Raw genomic sequence first — 26092 nt, 5'->3', positions numbered from 1 at the left:
TTGCTTTGCAAAGCGCTTCCACAACTTACACTAATAGGTAAGAATTCATATTATTCCTTCAAATTCTGTTTTTCAGACATCCTTAAAGTTGACTATTTGTTATGAAAATTTTCAAAAATATATAAACATAGAGAAAATGTTAAACTGAACTCCCATATCCTTAGTATACAGCTTCAATAATAACCAATGTATATGTGAATTTCATTCCATTTATAGTCTCCACTTATTTGTTTTAGAATAAATCTAAAGCATTATGTCCTTTTATCTATAAGTAATTCATTATATATGTCTACAATATAGGTACATATTTTTATAATAAAAGGAAAAAATAATAATGTTATCACACCTAAAATACATTAATAGTAATTCCTTAATATAATCCAATGTCCAGTCAGTATTTGAATTTCCCTGATTGTCTCATATGTTTTTATTTTACTTTTGATTTTTAAATCAGCATCCAAATAAGATCTGCACAGTTTCAGTTGAGTCACTTGAGTCTTTTAAAAGATACAGATATTTCCTTCTCCTTTTTGCTTGCTATTTATTTGTTAAAGAAACATTGATTATTTCTCAGTTTATGGATTTTACTGATTAAGTCCCTGTGGTGTCATTTAACATGTATTTCTGTCACCTACATTTCCTATAAACTAAAATGAGATCTGAAGGCTTGGTCAGATTCAAGATTGATTGTATGGGGGGAATGGTTTACAGGAGGGGGTATTTATTTCCTATTATACAAGACTGGAGAGCACATAAATTGGGTTGTCTATTAGTCACATTAAAATTGACCAGTGGGTTCAGGTGTTGTCAGCCTGATGCACACATTATAAAACTCCCCATCAGTCTTTCATCTGATGGTTTTAACAGTCATTGATAATCATTAGGTGATCATTATGTGGATCAATTATTTTATTACAAAAGTACAAAATGGTGATATTATAATTCTGCTGTCCCTCCTGTATTTATTCACTAGGTTCTTTCTATTGTTGGCTCTTTGAACCCTCTGAGATAGAATTCAAACAGAAAATGCAGGCCAAATGGATGATATTTTCCTTTTATTGACTAATGTTCAGAATAATGATTTGGTTTTCTAATATTCTAGAACAGTGATCAGTGTGTCATCTATGGGTCTGTTTATATTGTCTAATTGTTTCTGTTGGATTTTTGGTTATATAGTTCTAAGTCCTGCATACCTAAACATATTTTATGTCAGATAAGACATTGTATATAAGCATTTTTAAAATATGGTTCTGCAGAGGCTCTAGATGGTATAATCTTGACCAAAGTTGCTTCACCATTTTCTCTGCTAAGCAGAGGGAGGCAGATCAACTTAACCCAATTAGGAACTGAGTTGAGTCAAAGTCATTTTGCAGTCTGGACAGGAATCAGTCTACTGTAGGACATATCCCCTTAGGACTTCTTTTCTTTTGATTAAATTTATTGAGGTGACATTGGTTAATAAGGTTATGTAGATTTCAAGCATATATTTCTATGACACATGATCTGAATATTGCATTGTGCGCCCACCACCCAAAGTCAAATTATCTTCCATCATCGTATTTGACCCGCTTTATCTTTTACTACCCCCAACCCCCTTTTCTCTGGTAACCACTATACTGTTTTCTGTGTCTATGAGTTTTTGTTTGTTTTTCTTGTTTGTTGCTTTCAGTTTTATGTCCCACATAGGAGTGAAATCATATGGTCCTTAACTTTTTCTGTTGACTTATTTCTCTTAGTGTGAAATAAGGGCTTTTTTAACAGAGCACCTGGCTGTGTACTAGTACTCTTCATCTGGGGGGTCTCTATCTCCACAGCATTAAGAGACTTGGGAAATTTCATCTTACTTTTCAAAGATTTTCAGTTTAGATTTTTTGCCTCCTGTTACACACGACTTTATAGTTAGACAAACATCTTCACGGGGAACCTTGACCACTTGCTAGAGTGCCTTTGAGTCTCCAATTTGTCCATATGTACAGCCTGTGTGATTGCTAAAAGTGCTTTATAATTCTCTCCACAGGCAGATTTTTCTCCTTAGCATTGAAGGACTCTATGAAAATTGATTATGTACGTCAAAGGTATTTGGCTTATTTCTTAACCTCTGTGACCCACTCAACTGCAGACATCAGCAAATGATTTGAGAGAAAAGCTGGACATATGTTAAAACCTCTCATGTCTTTCATTTTAGCACCCCAGCTTCAAGTGGACACAGGATCGCTTTGCCTTGTCTGCTCCCTGCATTGACTCTCTGCTTGGGCCAAGCCTGGGTGGACGCTCAGCCTCTCGCCAGCGTCAGAGTTGGAAGATGCCTTAGGGAAAGCAGTTGCTCACTTTTCAGTTCCCTTGCCTCTGAAGTTTTAATCTCCCTAATCCTCGCTGCTTCAGCAGCTTTCTGAGACTATGAAAACATAGCTTTTGTCTTTTATACTGTTTTTCCACTTACTCTTAGTAGGAGCTATACCACCATGTATCTCATTCTTCCAAGAACCAAAAGTCTTCCCAGATTTCTTAATTTCTTAACTTTTGCCAAACCGATGGCTGTAAAAAGACGTTTTCCCCTCCTTCCCTTCTTTGTTCATGATGTTTCCTGAACCTACAGAATTCTTACTCTGGCCCGGCCGGGCGTGGCTCAGCGGTTGAGCGTCGACCTGAGACCCAGGAGCTCGAGGTTCGATTCCCGGTCGGGGCACATGCCCGGGCTGCGGGCTCGATCAATGACTCTCTCATCATTGATGTTTCTATCTCTCTCTCTCCCTCTTCTTTCCTCTCTCTGAAATCAATAAAGATATATTTAAAAAAAAAAAAAAAGAATTCTTACTCTGTACAATTTTGCACGTAGTTCCTACAGCATTCTAAGAGGTTGCTTAAGTTCTGGACCACATTTCAATGTATATTGTATCTGTGCATCTCTCCTGTGATCCTTTTCAGTTCTTATTACAGAAGTTATTGATGCTAATTGTTACCTCTGTAGTAGGTAGACCATGGCTCCAGAGGGCAGCATCCATGTCAGCTACTGCTGTGTGCGATCCTTATTTTTGCCTGGCTGAATTTTTGGAAATAAAAGGACACTATAGAATTTCTCATAAAAACTGATTACTTTTAAGAATAAACAAAATTTCTCTTAAAAATTATGTCGTGACAAAAAGCATAAATGAGACTTTCCTGGGCTTGTGAGGCCATATGGCCACTCATTTACGGTAAATGTTGAATGCATGATTGAATAAAGAAAGCCGAAGGAAAAACACCCTTAATGTGAAGATCAGCTGGGGCAGCCCTGAGCTTCTTCATCACTTTGGCAATGGTAGGAATCTCAAACGCACTTGCTATGTTGTTACTAATTTCTAAATTAATTATAATATTTAATATTGAATATAATAAAATCCCCAGCAAAAGTTAAATTTAAAAACATTTGTAAAAGTAGTGCATTTATTTATGTGTGTGTGTATGTAAAAACTACAATATACATAAAAATGTTAATGGTGTTCTCTGTGTATTGTTAGAATTGTAGGTAATTTTTATTAACTGTTTTGTGCTATTCTATATTTTAAAATTGCCCATAGTAAATATTTATCACTGTTTATAGGAAAAATAAATAGTGACTGTTATTACAAAAAGAAATGTATTATAACACATAATTCAGGAGTAAAACTCCTTCTCTTTTTAAGTTTTACCCCAATAAACTAAGGTATTATATGGGAGCTGTGAATATTTTCTTTGCTCAAAAAAGAGATAAGGTAAAAATTCTAAGTATATATATTAAATATGAGGAGCTACTAAAGAGAAATATCAAATAGAAATGGTGGAATCTGGAAATCCATACTAATATGTTTTATCTAAACCAGCACTGAAGCCTTCCTTATTTCAGATTTCTGTAGTAGAAAAAATTTAGCCTTTATGCCATAAATAAATTGTTTTATTGTTCATATATTTTCAATTGTTTATTCTCACATGTAGGCAGGTTTCCTAATGAGAAAGTAAAAGCTCAGAATTAGAGAAAAGACAAATTTCATAAAAGTAAAACGATCCTGCTATGTTTCCAGATGGACTGTAGGTACCAAACTGGTAAAGTAAGTATATTTGTCATTTTACAAAGTAAGTATATTTGTCTGATATTTTACAGACAGAAAAAAGAAAAAACAGCAATGAAAACACCTGCCCAAAGCTAAAACCTTCACTTCCAAATGAAACGAGAAATGATTACTTTAGTAAAGAAGCTTAAAACTGAAGCTGTAATGATAACAAAAAGTACTTAGAGCTACTTAAGTCTAAAATCTTGTGAGACTTCTGATACTGTTGGCTAAAGCACTAACCTCAATATTAGATATATGCTTCTACTAAAGTTTATTTTATGCTATCATTTCTCTATAAACAAAGGCATTAATATACTCATGTCACCACCCATCAAACCTGAAAAGGAATTGAATAGGCAATTATCATACAATTTCTTTGACAGCAGTGGAATGGTTGCCATAGCCCTAAAAGAAATCTTAGTCATATCACAGCCTGTTGAGAAAGGGGAATGGGAGATGTTAAAATTGGTGTAAGAGGACTTCTGCTTCCAGCTAAAATGTGATACTTTGGGGTAAACCAATTCTTCCTCTGAGAACAATTAGAGAAAACAGATAAAATATATTTTTTTAAACTTTTTAAAGACATAAGGAAACTGTCATGGCAACCAGATTCCAGGGACCAATAAGTCAGAAAGAAGAGAAGTTTGGAGAAGTAAGTAGATAATCTCCAAGCTTTATTTCCCTTGGGAAATCTGATGATTCTTGGTATAGGAGAACAGACTGAGAATCCAGACAGTCTTCACTAAGAGGTAAAGAAGCAAGAAAAACTTGATAAATTCAGAGGACTATAGATGCAAAAATTTGAGTTCAAGTCTTCCAAAGCAGCCAGGAACTGAGGAGCCAAGATCCTGGAGAAAGGAAGGCCAAGAATAGTGAGGCCAGTACTTGATGGGTTTCCTCTAGAAAATTTTGCAAATGTTACACTGCACAAAGCACAGGATAGAAAGCTAAGCAGAAAGTTGCTGAAATTCAGTGAAGTTTTTGGAAGTCTCATAGCAGTAAAGAAGCAAAATAGGAGTTCAAGACATTTTAAAGAAGGAAAGACATCAGTAAAGAGTTGGGACCCAGGTTTTTATTCAGGACCCTTGGAGAGCTGTACCCAGGACACACCAAGAGAAGCAAAACAAGCTTTGTAAAGCTGCAAAACACACTCAAATCAGCGCAGCCCATAACTGGAATACAGCATAAGGAAAAACATATGGGAATATATAAGTAAGTATTGATTATGCAAAACAATAATAGCAATGTAAAATATGTGCAAAATTAGAATGCACTACATGAAAGCACAAAGTAAATGCAGTTCAAGTGCTTTAAGATACTTGCTTTGTTTGAAAGTGATAAAACTACTATCATAATTTCTTATTGTGGTCTCTAGGGTAACCATAAAAAGAATAATAAAATAATATAAAACTAACAAATTAGTGGATTGCAAAATTGAATATTAAAATACTAGATTAATCCAAAGAAGGCAAGAAAGGACAGTAAGGGGACATAAATGGAAATATTCATTTCAGAGAAACATGTAGGAAGTAGTGAAATGATAGATATAAATGTGATTATGTCAGCATTTCTATTAAATGTAAGTGAACTAAATATTCTAATGAAAAGGCAATGATACCAGACTTACTAAAAACTAAATCTAAACCTAACTTTGCGCAGCTTATGAGATACACCCCTTAATCAGAACCTGGTTCTCAGCCTGGCAGTCATTGCTCCCAACATTCACCACCCAGGTATGTACAGCGGCAGAACTTATTTTGTCTGCCCCATAAGAATGATACATCACCCAGGGTAAAACTTACATTAGATGAGTTCATGTAATAAGATTGTTATACACCAGAATTCCAGTTTCATTTGCAATGGGAAGTAACGTGCGGGACTTAGGATACTAAACTGCACATAAACAGACCTATAGGTAGGGGAAGACAACATTGGATAGTTGCCTATTCTCAGGGATTCCGAGAAGAGGTGGAGGGTTGCAAGTTTCAATACTTAAACATTTGATGACATAACACTAATAGGTTGTTTCATTCTTTTAGTTCTAGGGATCATCTTGTAGTTTGGACTTAAATTTTCAAAAATCCCCTGGGTAACAATTTCCTTCACCCAACCTCACACCGGAGAGGTCTCTAGTTATTTCCATTGTTTGTTTCAGTAACTGCCCTTCTGTTTTTGTGTCTGATCAGTCTTACCCTCTTATAGATCAACTATGCTTCAGATATGTTCACACATTTAATCTGGTCACAATTCAAATATTATAGGCTTTGGAGCCAAACAACCCTGAGGTGAAAGCATATGTCTGCTTACTGTATGAGGATCTTAAAATGGAATTTTGTAAAGCAAATTACTTTTACTTTTATTTTTACCTTGTAAGCATATCTCTGTGTTTACTCTCTTCACCCCACCTGTTGAAGCCTTAGGTCAGGCCACTATAATCTTCCACCTGGACCCTACAACCGCCTCCTCCCTGAGCCTCAGCCTCCCATTTTGCTCTCCCATGCAACCCCCACACTGAGGGTGGAGTGCTAATTCTAACACACACTTCTCACCCATCACCTCTGCTTTGTGACTTTGGCAACTTTCCATTGCTCAGAGGAGGAGATCCAAGCTCCTAAGACCTGTGACGAGGCCCTGGGTGACCTGTTCTTAGCTGACCCTTCCACTCTCTTCTCATCACACACGCCTTTTGTCTCACCTCCAGGCATCCTGGAATTGCTTTATTTCCTTCAGCCATGTGTGTTTTTTCCTGCTCATAGCCTTTACACTTTATTCCTTGACTTATCTACCCTATTGTCCCCCTTCCCATCTTGGCTGAAATAAAACTTTTTTGGGGGAATGTTTCTAGCCTCCATGCACTAAGACTGGTCAGATCCTTCTGATCCTTAAAAGAATTCACACTTGGGGTTACCTGTCAATGTCTGGTCTCCTGGCTAGATTTCAACTTCCACAAAGCAGGGGCCAGATCTGATTTGTTCACCTCTGTATTTCCTGCACTTGCCCCCGGTGCCTGGCTCACGGTAGGTGCTTGAAAATCATCTGCTGAGTGAATGAGGCATAGATGCTTCTCTTCCCAGTCTTAAAAGGTGGTGTCAGGCCTTGAAACCATTCCAATCATCAGAGCAGAACTGATTTTATACTAGGATCAGCCCTAGGACAACTTTTAGCTGTAAACATTTGAAGCTAAACAAATATTTTTTAAATGGGAAATTACTGTCAGCCCTGCTGAAACCTTCTACCTTTTTTTTCATTTTGCTAATATTCTGTTATCTTTCCTGCCTCCACATCCCCTCACATAGTGCTCCCTCTGCCTAGAACACCCTCTCTGTACACTCTCCCTTCACCTGCTGCTTCGTGTAGCTTCTAGCTAATGGAACCATGGTCATAGCTGTTCTTTGACTTAGCATTCACCTTAGAGACCTTTTCTGGCTCCAAGTCATTTAGCAGAGGCCCCCGCTACATGCCTTCTGAACGAACACGCTTTCCCTCCTCTGCCACCGTGTCATTGTCAGGTCTCTTACTGGTGTCCTCCACTGAACTAGAAGTTCTGTGAGGTCATGAACATGCAGTAGATCTTCATCAGCAAATTGCCCACAGTTTGTAAAACAGTAATCCCTCTGTATATTTTTAAAACAAAGGACTGAGTTATGAAAGCCTTACTAAAATCAACTGACATATGATCACTTGCAAAAAGACACAGAATCAATGGCTGAGGTCACAGAGCTGGCTGGTGACAGAATTAGAGCCATCACTTCTGCTCTCTCACCTCCACCCCTGCCCCCTTGTCATAATTTCCTTTATTCTACTTTGATCATGTAGGTCTTCTTTTTTTTCTCTTTGTTAGTATTTTTTCTGTTCCCTGTCCCATATCCACCTAAGCCAAATAACATAATCAGTGCAAAATCTGACCAAGTGAAAAATAATACTAATTCCCACAGTGTGTGAGAACATTTGCTAGGAGCAAGGTAACAGTATATATTTTCATAACTGGAAAATCAGGGAAAGTATTTCTTATTGTCATTGATTTGTTTTAAGCTCTTGTTTTTCAATATGGTTAGTAGTATCACTAGGGACGTGGCCTAATTCTGTTAGCAATAGACTCCTCATTTATCTTGAAGATAATCTGCATAGAGTATTGTTAAAGTGCCTTCAACTATCGGAGGTTTCTCTTACCCCTTTAAAATAAACTAACAGGCATTTTTGGGTTAACTTCATTAGTTAACAAGTAATATTTTATTGTTGGCCTGTAATTTGAGCTCTATTTTAATTCATTTAGAAGATAATGTTGTAATGGTCTATTTTTCCTTCAAAAACAGAACATCTTTTTTCCTCCTTTTGTTCATCTTTTTTTTTTCTTTTTCATTTTGAGGCAATTGAGAAGCATTTTATAGCCAGGAATCTCTGGGAAAGTAGCAGATACAAGGTCTGGTTGTTGCTTTGTCTCACTCTATGCCTCACACCTTCATAATAAATGGTGTGTCCAAACCACGGTGTTTTCTTTCCCCTCCGCTGGCCTATCTGCTGGAATTTGGAAGAGTTGCTCCTGTTTTACATGGATAGGTGATTAATTATTTGGCTGGCTGGCTAGTCAACAGTATGTAGATTTTGTAGTTTCTTTTTGTCAATGTTTCTAAATATAAAATGCTGGTACTTAGAAGTGGCTTTTTCAGATAGCAAGGAAAAAAGGATGGGGGTTGGGCGGAGAAGGGGTTACCCTGGTCTAGACATTTACAAGGCTTCTGCTCACGTTAAATCACAACCCCTTCTCTGCAAATTGCCTCCCTGATCCTGCCCAAAGGGAACAGGAGTGATGAGTCTCTGGAAGGCCGTTTTATACTCAGTGACTCCACCCTTTGCCCATTACAGACTTGACCTGGGATAGACCCGAGTCCAGTTGAGCTAATGGGTTCCTTTCTGTGTTATGTGGAACCACCTGGGTAGAGGAATTGAAGTAGCCTCTTGGGTAGCTAGACCTATAATATCGTAAATTCCGGAGAACTGCAATGGTTGTCCTTGAGCTCACCATGAGGGGCAGAGAAATGAACACGGAGGTCTCTGAGGAGAAAATGAGGAGGCATGCAGGGAGACAAAAGATGACATAGGGGCCTGGAGCCTTTCTCGTTAGGAATCCAGTCACCTACCTGGCCCAGAAACCCTCCAAACCTTGTTCCCAGGAGAAACCTGAAATTGCTCCCAATATTCTTCCTATTAAATACCCCACTTCCTTTTGCTTAGGCTATTTAATTGGCTTCTATAACTTGCAGCCAAAGGATTCTAATTAATGAACCTGTAGGCTTTGTTCTCATGATGAGAAACTTCCAAATCTACTGGTATTTTCTTATTTTCTTCATTTTTGAAAGCTGCTAAAATGTTTACTCTCGAATTAGCTTCAGAAACACACTGTTCACATGTTACTCTTTTGAGTAGGTAACACTTTACACTGGACACTAAAGCTAACAGATGGAGTGCAAATGACCTCATCTTTGTTTAGCTGTGGCCAAGCATGGACAGGTTGCCAAGCCATGTCCAACAGGGTGCCTTCCTCAGACACATCTCACACAGTAGCTAGCATGCCTCCACTTTCACAGATCCACAGCTCCTGCATTCTTCATAGCACGGGTATTCTGAGCTGGTAACAGTGATGATGCACATCTTCAGTTTTTAGATCTCTCTTTACATGAAGGTGTAATGCAGAATTTTATGTTAGCATATAAAACTCTATATTAATGAGTCAGGCTTCCCAGCATAAACCATATGCTTTGTCTTACATTTTCAATGTTTCTTTCTCTGTTGGCTCCTTTCTTAGATATTACAAGCAAGCTTTAATTTCTCCTCTGTTACAGTGATATGAAATTTCTCTCTCTTCCCTGGCCTCCTTAAATACTGTCTAAGCTTCTTAATTCCTTTAATGCCAAACTCTTCAACTTATTGCAATAGAAATTCTACCCACATCACACCCTTAAAACCATTCAAAAATAACTATAGTGTCTCCATCCTCGGGTATCTCAAGGATTCCAAGTTCTATCTTCTGTTATGGACTGAATGGTTGTGCCCCCAACCCCCAATTCATATGTTGAAGTCTTAACTCCCAATGTAATGGTATTAAGACACAAATATTTTGGGAGGAATTAGGGTTAAATGACGTCACAAGAGTGAGGGCCTCACGTGGGATTAGTGCTCTTATAGGAAGATACAGCTCCCCTCCCTTCCTCTCTTGCCCCAGACCTACACACAGAGAGGTTATGTGAGCACACAGCTGGAGGGCAGCTGTCTGCAACCCAAGGGGACAGGTCTCAGCAGAAATCAACCACGCTGGCACCCTGATGTGGACTTTCAGCCTCCAGAACTGTAAAAATTAAGTGTCTGTTATTTAAGCTACTCAGTCTGTGGGATTTTACTATGGCAACCCTAGCTGCCTGAGACACGTCTCCTCTGGTTTCCACGATACTGCAGCCCCTCTGTGTTCCTCATTCTGTTTGATTCCCTTTTGTTCATCACCTTTCGATTTTCCTTATCTCTTAAGTATGTTTCCTAATGTCCTTCCTCTTATTTTCTTCTTTTCTGATGTCATATCACTGTCTTGGCATCTTTAAATATTCTGACAATTGAGCCCTCAAATCTAGAACTCTGACTCAGACTTTTCTCTTGAGCTCCTGCCTTAAATTTCTAAATAATTTACAAATGTCTCTATTTGGATGCCTTTATAGCATTTTCAATTGATAAGTCTGAAATCCAACTCATCAATGTCTCCTCAGTCCTGCTCCTGTAGTCCTGATCTGTTTTTATGATAGCTGTATTTTTCCCAGTCACCTAGGCTCAAATCTTGAGAGTTGTAGTCTATTTTTTATTCCTTCCTTCCTCCCCAAACCAATATTTCAGTTCTAATAAATCAAGTTTAGAAAACTTTTCCACATACATGCTTTGGGTTTGACTTTCATTTCATGACTCTAGTATAAGACTTTTATTTTTAACCTGGCATTTGGATTATTACGGCTCTCTATTAACTCTCTTCCCCAAAAGCTTACACGTCATCATAAAAGTTCACAAAAATCTTTATTGCACTTGTGGTTTATATAAAAAATACCTAAGCTTCTTCTTAGAACAAATGATGATTATCTATAACCTGTCCTCTTTCTGTGCTGACCTATTTACCCAGCGCTACACCTCCCATGCTCTTCATTCATACCAGATCCCATGCTGTGGCCTGAAAGTGAATTAACAGTCTGAATTTTCACTTACATTATTTTCCATGTATGAAATAATCTCATCATAGCAGTTTCTCCTGTTGAAAAATATCCTTTAAGGTCAACTTCAAATTCTACTTTTATTAAGAAATCTTTTCTTATCTTCCCACAGATACTCCTCCACTACCTGAACTTAATCTCTTTGTTCCCTAGCACTCATAATGTTATACTGGTCCTTTATTATGGCACCTAATCCAGTATACTTTGGCATAGTTCTAAATGTCTCCCTTACTTATTGCAAGTTTGGCCCATTCATTCCCTGCCTCTTACATCTTTTTTATCCTGGATATTATCCAATAGCATATCAAGTGCTTTTAAGCTTACTGTTGAAACAATGATTGATTGACTAAACGAATGAACAAACAGTAGGTCCTCTGTAAATATTACTATGAAGTAGTAAAATTCTATGACAAGTACTTTGCTTTGTTAAAACCTTCTGATGTTTACTACAAAAGCAAGTGAAGAATTGCAATAACTTTTAATTCCTTTTATTGTGTTATTAAGGGAAAAAGAACTTCAAAATGACAGATTTCCTCATTTACAAGCTGGAATAGTAAATGAGTTCTTTCTATAAAAGAGAACCTGTTTCTCTATTTGATTGTGATGTCTGTTGGCTCACTATCATATTTCCTTTCATAATCAAAGGAGCAAAGACAAATTAAAATGCTAATCTGGGGCATAATCACTAATGCTGCAGGCTTATTTACTTCTATTTGTGGAAACCAAGAGTAAAATTTCATCATTGCATCACTCCATTTAGTATTTCACTTAGTTCTTGTACTCAGTAGAAACATCTATTCCAATGCTTAAAAAACAGTCATGGGAACATAATAATATTCAATTTACTTACAAAACTATGTTTTACAATTATTTGCTTGCATCAATCTAATGCCATTTTTTGTGATTGTAATTGTTTTAGTTTTGCATAGTTACGCAGGCAGAAGGTCAGAGGAGTGCACTGTCACATTCTAGCTCCACGTGCCATCAAATTGTTTGGCATTCACTGAGGTTATTTATGCAGAAAATAGCTAAAAATGATGGTTTGACATTTAGTCATTGATAAAATTTTTTGAAGGAAACATCATTTATATAATGTTTTAACTTTTCAGTTGCATAATATTAACTCATTTTGACTTGAAAAGGAAGTGATAAGTAACTTGGATCTAAATAATTTACTTAATTATGAATGTCTATGGATTTCTATCATTCTGCTGTTGCCAATAAAGAGAATTTTACCAGTATCTTTACAGTAGGTTAATCCTGAATATTTTCCCATTCAAATACATTCAACTAACAGCTAAAGAAATTAGAAATGCCAAGACAAATATACTATTTAGTTGATATTCCAAGGTAAAATTATGTTTAATAGGACTTCTAAATATAAGTAACTCAAGCAACCCAAACAACCATTTTATTGATTAAACTTCAACATTACACTTAGGATTATGTAAAACAAGTGCCCAAACCTTTGGTTGAGTCACATAGTTGGCTGTGAATGAAATAAAAAAAATTGAAGTAAACTTTGTAGAAACAGACCCACAGTGTCATCCCACCCATGTATTTCAGAAACAGCCTGTTATGAGAATGTAGTCAGACTTGTAACTCCTCAGAATAATATTCAAACAGATAGATCAGTTGGAAGCTCTTCATTACAGCATCTGTTCTGTGTTTATAGCTATATCTACAGACTGCTGAACACCCTCAATGCACCATAAATGTAGGAATTACACATCCAGGATGGTAATAAACTCATTGGGTGATGTGTTTGTTCTCTAGTTTTTCAGTCCCTTGCTTCTGCTGGCAAGACTCTGCTAGATTTTTGTTGCTGTAGAAAATATTAGATTGTTTGTGGTTCTTGTAACTTTGGTGACAAACCAGGAAAACAAAGCAGCAATAAAAAGGTGAAAACATAGGCACTGAGATTATTGTTATATTTTAAAATTACTGTCTCAGAGAGAGTTACAGGAGAAGCAACAGTCGAATAAAATGAGTAAATGAACGGTTGTTTTCCATAGAAGTTTAGCCTCAAATACCCTCTGTGGATCAGCTTAGCTACGTGGTATATCTTGGAGCAACTACAGATTGTACTAAGAAAGCTGCATGCTATAATAATTATTAATTAGAAGTATTTTTCTTACTGTAATAATCTGATAGTGCTTCATCAGTTACAGCCAATAACTAAGCAACTTACTGGCGAAGCCAGCACGTCTTAGAGAACCAATCCACTTTATACCAAGCTGATTTTTCTCTCCAAAGCAGGGTCCCAAATGAAACTCATTTCTAAGCTCATGGTAGTGAAGGGAATATTGTCAGCTTATAAGGAAAGCATCTGCAGGTGTGGGGAAGTGATCAGAATGTACAGCACCGCCTGGCTGCTATGGGAGTGCCCAGCCTTGTTAAAGTGACACGGGCTGGCTCTGCCTCCTCCCAGCAGCAAGCGCTGTGATCAGTCACTGCTCTCTTGGACGGGGCCCAACACTACCGTGCATAGAATCACTGGGAGAGCTCTCAGCTGTGCATGTTCTTGGGTACAGCACAAGCTGCCTTGCTCACATAGGTGATCTGTGTTCATCAAGTGGTTGGAAGAACAGCTTTCATTAATGACCCATGACTAAAAATCAAATGAAAGTTTCTGAAGAACCATAATAAAGGCAGAAAAGTTAGGAACATGGAGCTAGACAACGGTGGATGGTGGGATGGAACCCTCTTAAAGCCATATGTGATGCGAAAAAGAATGTCTTGATTCCTATAAATACTCCAGTTTAAAGAGTATTTTCATTTCGTTTCCTCTTGTTCCTTTCCTCTGAATGAACACTGTCATGCCATTTTACATCTGGACTCTGTGGTTATGGCCTATTTTTTTCCTCATTTAATGGCACTGTTGGTTTGCTGTCATCCTTGCTGAGAATCCCCTGCCAGAAGGCTGCCACTGAGGGGAAGCTGGCTGGCATAAAAAGCCATGGCAAGGGGAAAAATATGACTAAGCAACTTTGATAATCAGCATCCTATGAAGAACCTGAAACTGATGCAGTGAGAAGTAGGAGTAAATTATTGCCTGCATCCATAATGCTGCAAAAAATTTAGGGATGTCCTTAGTTGAAATAACTTTATGGATTTCAAAAATATATTTTTCCATAGACTCTCTCATCTGGTCATAAAACCAATGATAGGATTTCTGTAAAAGATGCCCATGGTCTTGGCAAGTAAAGATTCAAAACTAGAAATTTAAGGCATGTCGATTTTTGGACATATGTTAAGATGGGAAATTTTATGCCAGTTAAGACATAGACAAAGAAAGGCTAGCTAAGTGAAATTATACTTGTGAGTCACACAAGTTCACAGTGACTCAGTTTCCTCATTTACAAAATGGAGAAAATTAGCACCTATCCCCCTTATCTTGCTGACTTGTTCAGGTAAGTGGGATGGTTATAAAACAATGCATGTTATTTACCACTAAAATTCTTATTTTAAAGGATTGTTTCAAAATGTAAAATTAACACTGTTAATGGGGAAAATTGCTTAATTTTTGGACAATCCAATTATCTTTAGAACTCTGAGCATCTGTGTCATTTTCAAAGTTGTAACTGTTACATGAAATTTGTTTCATGGGTCTCAGAAAAAGGTGACTCATGCAAAATTTAGTATATGGTTCTTTCCAATGCAGAGTCAGGAAGAAGACAGAAAAGTGTTTATTACACAAAGTACTCAGAAAAATGACCAGAATAGAATGACCTGGACTTTGATGTTCACACTGACCCTCAAGTTTGGGGCTCATCATCTTTATCTGGGTTTTATTTCTTTTGGTACTTTATGGTTAAGAAACTATTCTGATCACGATCTGGCAGCTGAGATAACTCAACGTGTGGCATGAGGGCACATCTTTATTAGAGTGTACACTAAAGTCCAATAAATAAGAGGGGATTGATATGACGGTTGCTTAAGGGAACTTATTTCAGAACATACTTGGTGCTCAGTGGCAGTCAAATTTTGCAAAATTTCCCCAAGTGCTTAATTCCCTTCTCATCCCAGCTTAGTAATGATGTGGCCCTGGAGGGATCAAAATCAATCAGAAAAGATCTTCAACCATGGCCTAAAGTAGACATTGGAACTAGAGTTTGCATCTCTGACCCAGACCCCGAGAGCTGCTGCTGCGCCATAGGGAGGGTACCCACATGAGAGGGAAAAACTTATTGGCAGAACAGAAGCTGCAGGTTCTAGGTCAGAATAAGGATCTGATGAGCTGGCTGCTGCTTCATGCTCCTTGTTCTGTCAAAGGAATGAAAACAAGAAGACATTTCTCCTCCAACAGAACGTGAGATTAGAAAGCAGAGGAAAGATTAAGAAAGAAAATGAGAAACATCGGGAAAAGTGGAAAAGGTGATTTAGTAAAGAAAGGGGGAGGGGGGAGGGGGGGAGCCAACCGGGTGAGGGTACTCACTTGGCATTCCCTGCCCCCGGTTTCTTCCTTCGGAAAATGTTGAGGAACGTGTTGGAGCGGCAGGGCAGCTTGCCATCGCCCACGTGCATGCGGACCACGTCGGAGGTGGTGAAGGCACTGCGGACGTTCCTCTCGGGCTTGGCAATGATGATGTACATCTTGGGGGTGAACATGCACCCCAGGGCCACCGTTACGCTGAGGCTCACTGCGAAGCAGGTGGTGATGATCTTGTAGTTGCTCCCGAAATAAATGGGCACGAAAGCCAGCCAGATGATGCAGGTGGTGTACATGGTGAAGGCGATGTATTTGGCCTCGTTGAAGTTGGCGGGCACGTTGCGGGTCTTGAAGGCATAGTAGGTACAGCTCATGATGAGGAGCCCGTTGTAGCCCACAGGGGCCACCACCCCCAGGTTGCTGGTATTGCAGATCAGGTAGACCTCCTTGATGCTTGGGTGCGACAGGATGGGCATGGGGGGCTCCATGATGATCAGCGTCACCACCAGGGTGAGCTGCACGCTGATCAGGAGGGAGGCGATGAGCACCTGCGCCCAGGCGCTCATGAACCTGGGCTTGCGGGTGCAGATCTTCTTCTTGCTGCCCGCGAGGATGCGCGCGATGCGGTTGGTTTTGGTCACCAGAGCGGAGTAGCACATGGCGGAGGAGAGGCCAACCAGGAGGCGCTGGAGGTAGCAGGAGGCGGTGGTGGGCTTGGCAATGAGAGTGAAAGGGCACACGTAGCCCAGGAAGATGCCGGCGAGGATGATGTAGCAGAGCTCCCGGCTGGAGGATTTGACCACTGGTGTGTCCCGGTACAGGACGAAGATGAGAGTGACAAACAAGGTGACAAGGATGCCCAGGCAGGAGAAGGCGATGGCTATGATGGACTCTATGTTGCTCCACTCCAGGTAGCGGACAGGAATGGGTTCGCAGCCTGCGAGGGGGAAAGCGTTTTAAAGTGAACCCAAGGTTCCTACTGATCAGTGATGACGGTGCTTTCTAGTAACCAGAGGCATAGCTAAATTCACATCTCTCGTGAGTTATCTTAATTTTAAAATGCTTCACTATTACACAGAAATACACCATGGTTTTCTCTGGACAGTCATGTTCCCAAAGCCAATCACAATCCTAATGTGACATACTTGAGCCTGTAAAGATGATCCTTTTCTTCCAACACCAGCATTATAAACGGAGGACACTCTGGGTGAAACTTGGTTCTACGCTTTTGGAAAGAGAAAGACTATGTTTCCAGTGAGGGTTAAATGGTGAAAGTGCATTACATGAGTTAGTAAGAAATAAATGAATAAAATTTTTCTTTTTATATAGCTATTGTTTAGAGGCAAGTCCAGCTCACAGACAAGTATTTCCTTGGCCAGCAGAGTGTTTTAAACATAAACTTCATTTTGATTCTTCAGAAGAATTCATTCTCCTATTTACCACATATTATATTATTATTTACCTTTAGTTATGCATGATTTGTATGTGGCATCTGAGGGCCTCTAAGTTATCAGCTTCTAATAGACATCAAGAAAGAATGAAATCTCCCCTCCCATCTCTTGAAAAGAGAGAGAGCTGTGCTCCTAAATGCCCGGCTTATCTTTTCTTTTGAAATGGAGACTAAAGTCTACTTTGTATCTGACACACACAGAAAAATGTCTCTGGTCCCGGAGAAAACGCCTAAACTGAATTTTTTGTTTGGTCTATGCCAGCATTTCCCAAATTGTGAGAATAAAAATATTTCCGTAAATTTAGGAGGAGACATTATTCTGTAGGCATGGTAACAAGGAGCCACCAGAACCTGTTTTAAGCCCGCCCAGTCGATCAACAACAGCACCCTCAGCGAACATGGCTTTGAATGCCAACCAATCAGTGTCAGCACTTGCTTCTGACAGCCGCCCAGTCAGGAGCAGACTCACATTTAATGACTAGTGCCAGCCATTCACAAGCACAAACTCTTCACTGATCACAGTGGCCTCTCTCTCTTGTCTGTCAGGGGTTTGTCTATGTCAAAGTCTCAACTGCTTCCTAGAAGAACTGCTGCTTCCTATAAAAAGTTACTTTTAATTTTAATTCTTCTCATTTCCTTGATGAAGTTTAGAAAAATGATTAGATAGATATTTAGAATAAGAATGACCATTAGGGAGAACTTTTGATATGACACAATCAATAAATTAAAATATTTAAAAGGGTTTGTAGAATAATTAGGAAATAAGATACTAAATAGTCAATATTCAGCTTCTTAATTGTCATACTGAGGTTGCTAAGTAAATTAAATTCCAATGTAGTCTTTGTCAAGGCCTTGGGAACCTTTTGAAAGCAACTCTATTTGTGTTTCTCTTTTTCCATGTAACTTTACCTGATTTTTTAAAATGAACTATTCTGTCCTCAGTTTTCCTTAGAAAAGAATACCATATTTTAAATTTGTAGAACACGAGTCAGATCTATGGAAGTTGAATTAAAACCCTGAGCCAAATTCAGAGCAATAATTAATGGTTTTCCTAAACTTTAGAGCAACAGGCAAAATATTTTCTGCAAAATTCAAATACTTATTGTCACACACTACAGATATATGCCAATTAATTCAATTACTTGTTAGCCTCATGGAGGAAAATATTTAAAAGCAGCCGGTTAGAAAAGAGAAGATTTAAATAAACTGGTAGTGTAAATTTTTAAAAATAAAAATAGAAAATGCATTACATAAGGCAATTTCAGAAGCTTTTCTTTGGTAAAGATTCAAAATTATAAACTAAGTGAAGATGGAAGATGGACTTTAGGAAATCTTCAGATAATTCTGGGGTGGACTCAAGAGTTAATATAAGAAAAACTATATCTTCTCTTCCTATAAATGGGCTCAAGCCTGAATTAGGGGAATCAAACCAGAGAAAAATGTTAAAATACATAATTACTGACTCATAGATATCCTATATGTGACTAAACACTTTGAAAGAGTATAAAAGTAAATAAACTATAAATTAATGTATTTGTGAACCTTTAGGTAAAACAACAAAAAGGACCTCTATATAAGTACTGCAAACAGAAGTACTGTATCATTTAAAGAACAAATGTACCACATTAGCTAAAGCTCAGAAAGACAGATACTTAAAATTTGTCCAATGACTTAACTCCATGGGAGAAGTTGGCACCCATGAACTCCCTGTCCTTCCTCTGAACTTCTAAGGGAAGCAACACTTTCTTATTGATATAGGTACCTCTATGTCTACCAATAATCTCACTATTAATAGAACATCAGATACCTTGGTTTGATAAAATCCCTCAAATAGTGAAAATTTTGAACAATCTTATGCTCCAACCTATAACTCATACTTTGAGATTATTATTAGAAGGATACATTATTTTCTGTGACATAAAACCCCAAAATTTAATAGATAGGATTTATTTCCAGACAAGTTGTACCTACACATGATCAAATTATAGCTGCTCTAGTCATGAAAATATCCACAGTATCTATAATTTAAGAAATTTTTCAAAAAATAACTTTTGCCCCAGAATTCTTATGGACAGAAGGCTCCACAGAAACAGAAGATGGATTGGAACAGAGCACAGAAGCATACAAATTATCATAAGTACCTAAATTATTATAAATCTTTCTTTTTTGTATCAAAATGAAAATTCTACACAATAACCTAGATATGTTAACTCAACAGCACAGCACATGTCGAAGAACCATTCATTGGCCATGGTAGTGGTAGGCAGCTCCTAAGATCGTTCCCAATAAACCCATCTCCAAAGATTCATGTCCTTGTGTAATCCCCTCCCTTTAAGTATAAACAAGGCCTATGACTTGCTTAATTTCTATAGAGTGTAGCAAAATTGATGGGGGGTCTCCTCCATTTATAGATTGAATAAAATAATGATTTTCATCTTGGTAGAAAGAAGGCTCTCCCTGCTGGCTCTGATGAAGCAACCTACCATGTTGCAAGGAACTGAGATTCGTTTCCATCCAATAACCAGCAAAAAACTGAAATTCTCAGCCCAATAATCTTTGAGGAGTGCAGTCTCCCAATTACCACACAAGTGAGTTCGGAAGTGTACCCTTCCATAATCAAGCCTTCAGATTAGACCCTTTCCCCAGCTGACACCTTGATTTCAGGCCTATGAAAGATCATGAAGCAGAGGACCCAGCTAGGCTGTGTCTATATTCCTGACTCACAGAAACTGTGAGATAATAAATGTGTGTTATTTTAAGCTACTAAATTTTGGAGTGATTTATTATGCAGCAATAGATAACCAATTTGTCCATTAAAGCCGACCTCTTAATTCAATAGTCAATGCATAAAGACAATTCCTGACATAAATAAATTAGTCACAATATCTTTAGGTTTTGTACAAGGTCTTTAAGTGTATTACCATATGTAATAAATCCCCATTAAAACATCCAATGTTTTCTACTAGTTAGTTAGCTAATTATGAATTGTTGCTTCTTCCCTTTCCTGTATTTCTACACAATGATACAATACTCATAAATCTTAATCAATGGAGGAAAATCTCAGGATTGTGTTTATGTTATTCAAGAAGTGTCCCTACACAAACGTGAATTTTGAAAAACTCAGTACTATGGTTCTTATACTAAAAATAAAAAAGGAAACTACTAGATTTAATATACAACAAGTCATCTAATAAGTATTACAAAATCCAATACTTTACCATAGTCTAAACCTTTCTAATAACTGAATTGTGGCCTTCTCTGTGGAATATCAAATTGTTAAAAGAAAATAACAGGTATATAAATTAATAGCTGTATGCTTCAGAATACTTCACTTATTTAACATAATATGGACACTTTTTTAAGGATTAACCAAAGAACTTATATGCATATAGGTAAAACTCATAGACACAGACAATAGTGTGGTGAAGGCCTGGGAGAGAGAGGGAGTGGGGAGGGAAAAACTAATTGGGGGGGGAGGGGAACATCTGTAATACTTTCAACAATAAAGATAAATTTAAAAAATAAAGCAAAATAAAAGAAATAAGTAGCATTAGATTATATATAATTGGCCCATGAATTGTTAATCTACTATCAAGTTATATATTATGGCAGAAGAGATCCCTGTTTATGCATCATAAAAAATAAAGTGTAAATTTAAATGCTGAATTCAAATGTATATTTTTCCCAAGAAGAAAATATGATAAACTTATTAACAGCTCCAGAAATCACTTCCTCTAAGAAATATACCAATTTTTCTTCATAGCCAAAAAACATATGCTAATAAAAATAAAAACTCACTCATAAACATGCTTTTATTCATTAATATTGAAGTCTTTGGAGCACATATGTAAAGTAGCTATCTCATAAAAGTATTTTAAACATATCTTAACAAACTTTATCTTCAATTAAAAAACACCACTTCCCAGAAAAGAATAGTTTCTCATTTTAACTAAAATTCAATTTCAAAAAATCTACCTATGAAAATAGAATATCTGCTTAAAGGCAATGCACTTACTCCTCTGAGTATTTCTACTGATTTTGGGGATTCTCTGTCTGTGGGTTTTCTTTTTTAACGACTACCCACTACTGTTACCATGGCAACAACCAACAACACGTTGCCCTCTACAGCACCCTTGCTTTGAGTCTGACATGGCACAAAACAAGTGGCAAATGAGATCTCATTTTCCATTCATGTATAAGACCAAAAGGATGCCGAAACAACAGATGGCATTTAACACTAAAGATAAATTAGTGTGAGAGATGTATGTTCTAAAAGATCCTAAACATAAGATTTGCAAAATAATCTGGATATATGAGACACTTGGCTGTTGCTACATAAAGACACTCTGAGCTGTTGCTTGGCTCAACTCATTTGAATGGTAAAATGACTTTTATATATGATAGATTAAATTCTTTAGAAGGATAATTGCATTAATATTCATCTATTTATAGTCAAAGTATTTTTTATACTTTACTAAATCAAAATGGCCTAATCAATGTTGGTAATCATTTGGCAATGTGCAGACAATATACTCACAATGGAAGATCTCTACAGAATAAAATGTATGACTTTGAGTTCCATTTTTATAACATATTAGATCTTTTTTGAAAAGCTTTTTTGGCTCTGGCTGGTGTGGCTCAATTGGTTGGGCATTGTCCCATGCACCAAGAGGTCGCTGGTTCGATTCTTAATCAGGGCACATTCCTGGGGGGAATGCAAGAGGCAGCCAATTGATGTTTTGCCTTCACATCAAGGTTTCTCTCTCTTTCTCCCTCTCCCTAAAAAAAATCAATTAAAAAAAATTTTTTTGTGTGTATTTTAATGTTTTAAAATAGGATAGAAATTTTTTTCATGTATGAGATAAACCCCAATTAATGTGTAAATAGAGTAGTAAGAAAAGTCTGGGGAAGCTTCACAGAATGTGGACAAGAGAAAAAACTGTTGTACCTCACAGCCAGGACTTCTGACTCCTAAGGTCAGTCTGAGAAAGAGGCTGGTTTTCTTTGAGCCTCTCCCTAGTCAGCGGTGGGCTCAGTCAAGGAGCAGAGTAGACTGACTATTAAGTCAACCCCAGTTCTCAAGAACAGGGGTGATCTAAGGGAACCTACTTACTCAAGACAAAAACGCCCAACAGGAAGCGCACATTATGAAGGAGGGAAAAGTTGTGAAGAGAGACACAGAATGAGTGGGAGAGGAGGCGTGTGTCCAAAGAGAGGTAGGAAAAGCTATTCCAAGCCAATCCGTCATGAGATAAGTGGCACAGTGAGAGAGCATTAGAACCAGGGACAAAAAGCCCTGGATTCCCAGAGTGGCTTCTCTAATAACCAGCTGCATTGACCTAGATGAAGTAGATGAAGTTGGGTGAATCCCTTCTTTCTTTTAATTCTCTCAAAAGAACGAATATTTATTAGGAAGCTATTATAGTCAAGGCACCAGGCTAGGAGCCAGAGAGTAATGTTTCTGAGAGGGTGGGACAGGAACGGGGTGCCTCAGAGTCTGCTGGGTCCCATCTCAGAACCAGCGAATGAGAATCTCTGTAAGCGGGTAATTCCTGGGCAATTCTTAGGCTCATGAAAGTTGAAAACCAGTTTTCAGCTAGAGAATAAAAAGATGAGTGAGATACAGTATGTACCTTCAAAAATATTCTGATCTAATTTCCTTTTCCTTAAAAAGGTCTTTATACTAGGTGATTTCTAAAAGATTTCTGGTACCCGTTTTAGTTTAATATATTTTTTAACAGGATTAATATCTTTGAAGGTATTCTTACTTAATAAGTGTCATTTTCATTATGTGACCTGATTCTACTAACCCAGCCATTTTTCATATGCTCTGAATAAGCCACATAATTTCTTAGTTTTATATTCTTATTTGGAAACAAGTAAAAAAGTGAACAACAATCAGGAATGTTACCCTCTCTAATAAGGGCAAAATTTCCATGGTCTATTACTCTTAAAATCTGTGCAAAGTATTAGTGAAACACCACTCCTGTGTGAGCTCACACCAAGGCTCTGGATAACAAAATTCAGGTATCTGAAGATTGCTCTTAGGAAACAAACTCACATAATGCACCCATATTCATCCCACTGATTTTGCTAGTGAATCACCTCATGTACTCATTTATTCCTCTCCGTTCCTGCTACAGATGCCCTAGTTCATGCCCTTTGAAATTACTCACTGGGACCAATGCAGTAGCTTCCTAACCTCTACTTTCAGTCTAGTCTCACTACTCTCCACCACACCGCTATCAGGGGCATCTTTCTGAGACGCAGATACCATGTTATAACTCACATTAAATCCCTCAGTCGTTCTCCTGTGCTTAAAGCCAAAATCCAAACACTCAGGAGAAGACCACGGGGAGGCTCTTTACCACCCACTGTCCGTGTGCTCACTAAGTCCCATTTCTGGACCACTTCTCTGCTACGCCCTTGCGTCTAGCAACCAACCCCATACATTTGGTTCATGTTTTCCCCCCAAATGTTTTATATGTTTTCATGCTTCCCACGTTCTACTGTAGGTCTGCAACTCCTTTCATCTCCTTGTCTCCCTAACAAACTTTTATAACACTTTATAAATATTTCTATTATACTATTCACAGCTATTATATTTTATATTTTTACATGTTTCTTCCCTAATAGACTCTAAGTAAAACATAGCTGGGACTGTGTTTCACTTTTCCTTATACTTTTAGGACCTACAATAGTGCTGATGTTCAGGAAAGATGTACAAATATAAATTCAAGTGATTAGAAATATCTTCAAATACAATTTTAAAAAAGAAACAAGACAACTGGTATACCAGAATACCCTGTCACTACAGTTTTATTTAGATTTAACTAAACTTTCCTTTGAATGTAGATCATGGAAAATGTATAAAAGGTTTGAGTGTCCTCTTTGACATGAGTGTTAGAGAATCCACACTCTAAATGAGCATCCAAAAGGACATGAGCTAATTGCTCACATTTTAAACCATGGGCACACTGTCAGAGACAAGGTTTGCAAGTGTGGCTGCTCCTACCTGTGAGATCTGCGTTGGGCCACCACCCCAAGTCGCAAGCTTTGCAGGTGAACTCATCTTGCACGTATTCATTCTCTTTACAGGCTGTGCAAATCCAGCAGCAACTCACTTCTCCTTTGCGTATGACCTGTAACATAGAGATATTTCATGTGCCTAAGGATGGCTTCTCCAGAAAGTCTTCTCTATCAGACGACTTGTTTTCATACTGCAATAAAAAAAATAACTTTTCAAAAAAATTCTATATGCTGAAGACAATTAAGTACATGGATTGAAATATACCTGATTACAGTAGAGTTCATATGTGAGTTTCCATTCATTTCATGCTGGAGTTGGAGGTTTTTCAACAATAATTTCTTTCATGAAGAAAGCTGCCTACATTATCTCTTACAGAGTCAAAAATGAAACAGTTGAATTTTATTCTTATTTATATTAATAAGTATTAATTATTCTCAGAAAGTGAAAATGTAGTTTTCTTCTCTGAAAGAGCAAGTCATGTTTAAACACAAAAGTTTCTACATAATAAAACCTCATTAATTCATAAAAACTGAGGAATTTTGGAATTTTTGTTGTAATTATGAGAGTCTGAGCAATTTTATGTACATAAAAACAGAATGATGGCTTAGAAAGTATAGCCCTGTTCTCGGCTTTGTTACTTGCTCTAGGAAATTCAAAAACATCACATAAATTGTTGGAAGAAAAATTACTAGTCCAAAATTACTGAAGATTTCCTTATTATCTGAGCAGTTTCAACTTTCTCTGTTTTTCAAATTGTTTGGTAAGCACTTTTTCACTTACACAATGCAAAAATAAACATCAAACCACACTGCATTTAAAGTGAGTTTCTTGTAGACAGCACATAATTAGAACCTGCTTTTATCTCCAGTCTGACAATTTCTGCCTTTTTATTGATGTGTTTTGTACATTTACATTTATTATAATCATCAGTTTAGTTGGATATGAATCAAGCCATCTTTTTTTCTGTTTGTCCCATCTGTCCTTTGTTTCTTTTTTCCTTTTATTCTGCCTTCTTTTGGATTGACAATTTTTTAGCATTTCATTTTATCCCTAAAATTGGCATATTTGCTAAACCTCTGTGCTGTTTTTGTAGTTGTTGTAGGATTGAAAATATGCATCATTAACTTATCACAGTCTACATTCAAATAGTATTATACAACTTCATGTACAATGTAAGAGCCCTACATCAATATTCTTCCATTCCCCCCACTGGGTATTGTTTTAGTACATTTTACTTACACATATTTTATAAGCTCCTATGAAATTATTTTTGCTTTAAACAGTCATCTTTGAAATACACTTTTGAAAGAAGAAAAAAATTATTATATTCTATATTTACCCACACACTTATAATTTCTGGTGCTTTTAACTCCTTTGTACAGACCCAAATTTCTACCTGCTATAACTTTCTTCACCCTGAAGAACATTCTTTAACATTTATTGCGGTGTTGATGTGAGAATTATGGCTTCTTTCACCCTTTATTCATTTGAAAAGTCTTTATTTTGGCTTAATTTTTGAAAAGAAATATTTTCACTTGGTAGGAAATTTAAGTTGACAGTTTTTTTTTTCTTTCTTTCTGCCATTCTATTGTCCTTGGAAATAGAATTCTAGGGTGAAAGATTTTTTCTTTCTTTTAACACTTTTAAGATATCATTCCTTTCTTGCCTTGTATATGGTTTCTGATGAGAAGCCTGCTGTGGCTGATATTAGATTTTTCTTTTTTATCACTGGTTTTTATCAATTTAACTATGTCTTCTTTGTGTTCAACTTCTTTGGGATTTGTTGAGCTTCAGGAATTTGAATTTACATTTTCATTACATTTGAATATTTTTCAAGTCATTATTTCTTTAAAAATTTTTTTCTAACCTGTC

The 26092-nt window shown here is 37.3% G+C and overlaps 1 protein-coding gene across 3 annotated transcripts in view; it reads right to left on the bottom strand.

Moving 5' to 3' along the window:
* GRM1 (glutamate metabotropic receptor 1) overlaps positions 1–26092 on the bottom strand; it is a 258781-nt gene that overhangs the window by 13269 nt on the left and 219420 nt on the right. For all 3 annotated transcript variants that reach the window (XM_087817195.1, XM_016223919.2, XM_016223920.2), the window contains exons 6-7: positions 24206–24332; positions 15747–16677 (exon numbers count right to left, since the gene is read on the bottom strand). In XM_087817195.1, the coding sequence (XP_087673321.1) occupies positions 15747–16677; positions 24206–24332 (1058 nt within the window). The remainder of the gene's footprint in view (positions 1–15746; positions 16678–24205; positions 24333–26092) is intronic.

The sequence above is a fragment of the Miniopterus natalensis genome, chromosome 5, assembly GCF_054644295.1.
Source record: "Miniopterus natalensis isolate mMinNat1 chromosome 5, mMinNat1.hap1, whole genome shotgun sequence".
Classification (NCBI taxonomy): domain Eukaryota; kingdom Metazoa; phylum Chordata; class Mammalia; order Chiroptera; family Miniopteridae; genus Miniopterus; species Miniopterus natalensis.
Note: the sequence above shows the minus strand (reverse complement) of the source record. Positions and strands in the feature narration are given on the sequence as shown.